The sequence below is a fragment of the Protomyctophum bolini genome, assembly GCF_963924005.1.
Source record: "Protomyctophum bolini genome assembly, chromosome: 7".
Classification (NCBI taxonomy): Eukaryota; Metazoa; Chordata; class Actinopteri; order Myctophiformes; family Myctophidae; genus Protomyctophum; species Protomyctophum bolini.
In genome coordinates, this window is record NC_137868.1 from 6,144,493 (window position 1) to 6,149,492 (window position 5,000).

The 5,000-nt window shown below is 43.4% G+C and overlaps 1 protein-coding gene across 3 annotated transcripts in view; it reads left to right on the plus strand.

Moving 5' to 3' along the window:
- The window catches only part of adamtsl4 (ADAMTS-like 4), a 90,899-nt gene that overhangs the window by 73,291 nt on the left and 12,608 nt on the right, over positions 1 to 5,000 (plus strand). For all 3 annotated transcript variants that reach the window (XR_013964375.1, XR_013964376.1, XM_080768428.1), the window contains exons 8-10: positions 130 to 334; positions 1,693 to 1,877; positions 3,389 to 3,590. Coding sequence is in view for 1 of the 3 variants with exons in the window: in XM_080768428.1 (XP_080624554.1) it covers positions 130 to 334; positions 1,693 to 1,877; positions 3,389 to 3,590 (592 nt within the window). In the remaining 2 variants the exon portion in view is untranslated. The remainder of the gene's footprint in view (positions 1 to 129; positions 335 to 1,692; positions 1,878 to 3,388; positions 3,591 to 5,000) is intronic.

Sequence of the window (5,000 nt, forward strand, 5' to 3'; positions counted from 1 at the left end):
TCTCTCTCCCTCTCTCTCTCTCTCTCTCTCTATGTCTCTCTATGTCTCTCTCTCTCTCTGTCTGTCTCTCTCTCTCTCTCTCTCTCTCTCTATGTCTCTCTCTCTCTCTCTCTCTCTCTCTCTCTGCAGACAGAGGGGTGTGAGGGCGTCCTGGGATCCGGCTCGGCGGTGGACCGGTGTGGCGTGTGCGGCGGGGGTCAGAGGTCGTGCCGTAAGGTCACGGGGTCGTTCCTGAACTCCTCGCTGCCGCTGGGATACAACAAGATGCTCACGCTGCCGGTCGGCGCCACGCACCTCAACATCACCGAGAGACACGCCTCCTCCAACTACCTGGGTACGCACGCACACACACACGCACACACACACACACACACACACACACACACACACACACACACCTCAACATCACCGAGAGACACGCCTCCTCCAACTACCTGGGTACGCACACACACACACACACACACACACACACACACACACACACACACACACACACACACACACACACACACCTCAACATCACCGAGAGACACGCCTCCTCCAACTACCTGGGTACGCACACACCCACACACACACACACACACACACACACACACACACACACACACACACTGGTAATACTATACAGTACTTGTGAAGAAATTACGTTTTTAGGATGGGAAGTTTATGAATGCCATTTTTACCTCTTGCCATTTTGACAGAGTTATATAGCTAATGTTGCACACCGAAAATACACACCATTGTAGATCATACACACGCATGCATGCACGTGCACACAACCACAAACATGTGTGTGTGTGTGTGTGTGTGTGTGTGTGTGTGTGTGTGTTTACTAGTGTACATACTGTAGATATTAGTTGCATTTTGGTTGACTTCCAATATCTCCAGATATCCAGTAGGTGGTGCTATAATGCCACATAGGTGTGCTTACTGTGATCCTCAGCAGAGCTCCTGCTGTCTATGACCTCAGCAGCACACAGACAGCACTGCCAACATCTCACACACACACACACACACACACACACACACACACACACACACACACACACACACACACATACACACAGCATACACACATCTCACACACACAGCACACGCGCATCACTGCCAACATCTCACAGTATGAGCACTCCCACTGCTTAAACATTCAACACTCAACATCTGTTGTTCTCATATATGAGTAGACAAGAGAGATAAATGTCAGCTACGGACAGGAGACTGACTGCACAACATGCACATTTCTGTTGTTCTCATATATGAGTACAGATACATGTCAGCTACAGACAGGAGACTGACTGCACAACATGCACATCTCTGGTTGGGACGTCATCCAAAGTGGTCCCCCTCCATTTCAGTGGATGGGAGGAAAACATCATGAATAACTCTTGATCTAAATCAACCCGTCCAATTCTATCCAAAGATTGTGTTTTTGACGGCCCATCGTGGTCCCGTCGCTTGTAATCATACTTCCCGTTGTTGTCGATCCCCTCGGGGGTGTTTTGGCTACATCTAGCTACTTCTAGCTACATCCAAGATGGCGCCTGGTGCACCTTGAAATGGGCCCTGAAGCAAAAAATCGCTGGGCGTCCTGATTTAATGCCCCCGGGGTGTTTTAAGTGTTAACTACCGGTATTCTAAAATGAAACCCCAGGCAATGAGACTTGACTCTTCTCCTCCCACACACACACACAGCCCTGCGTAGCGGTACCGGCGTGTCGGTGGTGAACGGGCGCTGGGCCGTGGACGCTCCGGGGTCGTACCAGGGAGGGGGAACCACCTTCACCTACACCCGACCGAGAGCATCCTCCTCTGGGCAGCAGGAGGGAGGAGAGGCCCTCATCGCCCCCGGACCCACAACCACAATACTACACCTTTATGTAAGTACTAAGTACAGCCACAATACTATACCTTCATGTAAGTATTACAACCACAATACTACACCTTTATGTAAGTATTAAGTATTACAACCACAATACTACACCTTTATGTAAGTATAAAATACTACAACTACAATAATACACCTTTACAGTATGTAAGTGATTGATTGATTAGTTTGTTAGACAGAAATGTAAAAACAGCAACAGAGTACAGACAAACAGGTTTAGGTTTAGGTTTATTTATTTAGCACATAGTATGAAAAATAGACAATAACATATCGAAGAACAAAAATACAATGCAAGGAAAGGAAGAAGCCAGCTGGCTTATTTGGAATCCTTTCCTGTATGGAAGAGGTCATTGATTAAGAACAATACAAAAGTCTACAAGTTGGCAAAGGGGGGGCAGCTGTGCAATAAAGAAATAAAAACACAGACTGCACAAAAAGAGGAAATAAACAATGCAACAAGAAACACACAAAAGAAAATATAACACATCAAAGTAAATCATGTAATCTACAGAGAGGAGAAAAATAAGATATTTTTTCCTCTCTGTAGATTACATGATTGTCTCCACCAGGCCGAAGGCATGGGGAGAGGGTATGTTTTGTACTCCGTCCATCCGTCCGTCTGTGAACAGCTAATCTCAGGCACCGTTAACTCGTTTACTTTGATTTACTTAAGTCCAAAAGGGATAGCACCAAAATAAAAGTCCTTTCCGTCTTGTTTGATGGTCAGTAACGAAGTGCATTTCCTTAAGCTAGTTAGTTAGTATTTATGAAGTGCCTTTCAAAACAAAGTTACACGGTGCTGCGCAATAAATACTGTATGTCACATTAAAACCAAGGATGAAACAGTTAAAACAAGGAAACAAAAGGCAACAAAAACATGAACCAGCTGATGGATGAGTGAAAACAAAGTGCTTTGTGAAACACATGTGGTTTTTAAGAGTCTCCTAAAACAATCAACGGACTCAGCGCTTTTTTTATGACCGAGGGTTGGTAGAGCGTTCCGAAGAGCATGAGCAACCACTGCAAAGTCTGGTCTGGGATACATATCTATCTGTTGGATCAATCGATCGTAAAATCATAATTTTCTATATATAATGAGATGATTGTAATGTCTTGTGTGTGTCCGTCCAGATCATCTTCCACAAACAGAACTAAGATGAATTGATTGTAATGTTTTGTGTGTGTCCGTCCAGATCATCTTCCACAAACAGAACTTAGATGAATTGATTGTAATGTTCTGTGTGTGTCCGTCCAGATCATCTTCCACAAACAGAACTTAGATGAATTGATTGTAATGTTCTGTGTGTGTCCGTCCAGATCATCTTCCACAAACAGAACTAAGATGAATTGATTGTAATGTTCTGTGTGTGTCCGTCCAGATCATCTTCCACAAACAGAACTTAGATGAATTGATTGTAATGTTCTGTGTGTGTCCGTCCAGATCATCTTCCACAAACAGAACTAAGATGAATTGATTGTAATGTTCTGTGTGTGTCCGTCCAGATCATCTTCCACAAACAGAACCCAGGCGTCGACTATGAGTTCTACGTCCCGGCGGAGAAGGACGCAGAGAGCGAGAGACCCAAGGAGAGAGAGGCAGCGACGCTGGAGAGAGAGAGACCCCGAGAGAGAGAGGTCACCATGGAGAGAGAGAGAGAGAGACACAGGGAGAGAGACGGAGGGAGATCGCCGCTCCGCAGTTCCAGTAAGTCCACATGTTGTCTTGTCTTGTCTAGTCTGTCTGTCTGTCTGTCCGCTAATCTTTCAAAAGCAAAGGTACTATGTTTACCCAATACCCAGGGTAACTGGACTAAGGAAAGGAAAGGAAAGGTACTATGTTTACCCAGGGTAACTGGACTAAGCTCAAGAACTTGTTTACAGCCAGGCCCTGCTCATAGAACATTTCATGGTAGGGGTTCGTTCAATGCCTTGCTCAAGGGCACTTCAGCGGTGGTAAGTTTAACGTGCCGGTCCGGGGATACGAACTAGCGACCTTCCGGTATCAAGACCGCTCCGCAAACCGTTCGGCCACCGCTGCCCCAAAATACTGGGTGTCTCAGCGTCATACTTTCCTTTACTTTATTGGTGTATTTGGACGGGACAGAGTATATTAATGAACATTACATAAAAAATAGCAGAGATGCTAATTTCCATTCGTTGTCCCCGCGGACATTGAACGCTAAACGAAACTGACATAACAAGACATGAGAGGACAGCATATAATAAAAAACATAATACATAAAGACATAAAACACATTAAGAGAAACAAAAAGAGAAAATAAGAAATGATTAAAACCATAAGAAATTATTAAAACCATTGCTATGTTTCTTGTGTTTGCTGCCAGCATGCCAATGAGGACCTCAATTCCTCTTTATTTACTACTTTTCAAATCTGTCAAATTCGTATCTTTTATATGTTTCATATGGGTGTGTCACATACACTGTCATTTGATTTACTGTATACCCTGAATCTTGAATAAACATAACAGTGGGAAAAAAAAAAAAAAATCTGTCAAATTCGTCGACGACTATGTCATTGTTTTTTTTTAATAAACGAAAAACTCCATCGCACTGCTGGTAGAATGGTGTTTTAATGACACAATACCAACGTTTCGACCAGGCAGACTACCCTAGCTTGGGAGGGGCAGGCAGTCATGCATTGACAGTCATACAAAACTATAGACGAAATCCATGATATATGGAAATGAAATATGAAGAAAAGAAAGTGCAGTGGGTGGTAATTTATGTATTTAATCTGGCAGTTACAGTACATAAAAATGTAATTTATCTATTTTGTCCGCCCATGTGCAACTATTGTTATACGAATCCTAAAAAGCCAAACAGAAATGTAGTTTTAATTCCTATAATGATGCAATAATGTTCAACAACAGAAACACAATGACATTAATTAGTTAATTGCAATTATTTGAGTGACAATTAATGGTCAGTTAAAATGTCATCATTGTGACAGCCCTGCATACAGGCGTAAAGATGCATAAGGTCCTTCGTTGTGTCTCTTAACCCATTCTGACCTGAGATCAGATTCATACAAGGTTTCCACTGGACACACACTGGTCTGATGAACCCATTCTGACCTGAGATCAGATTCTAAAAA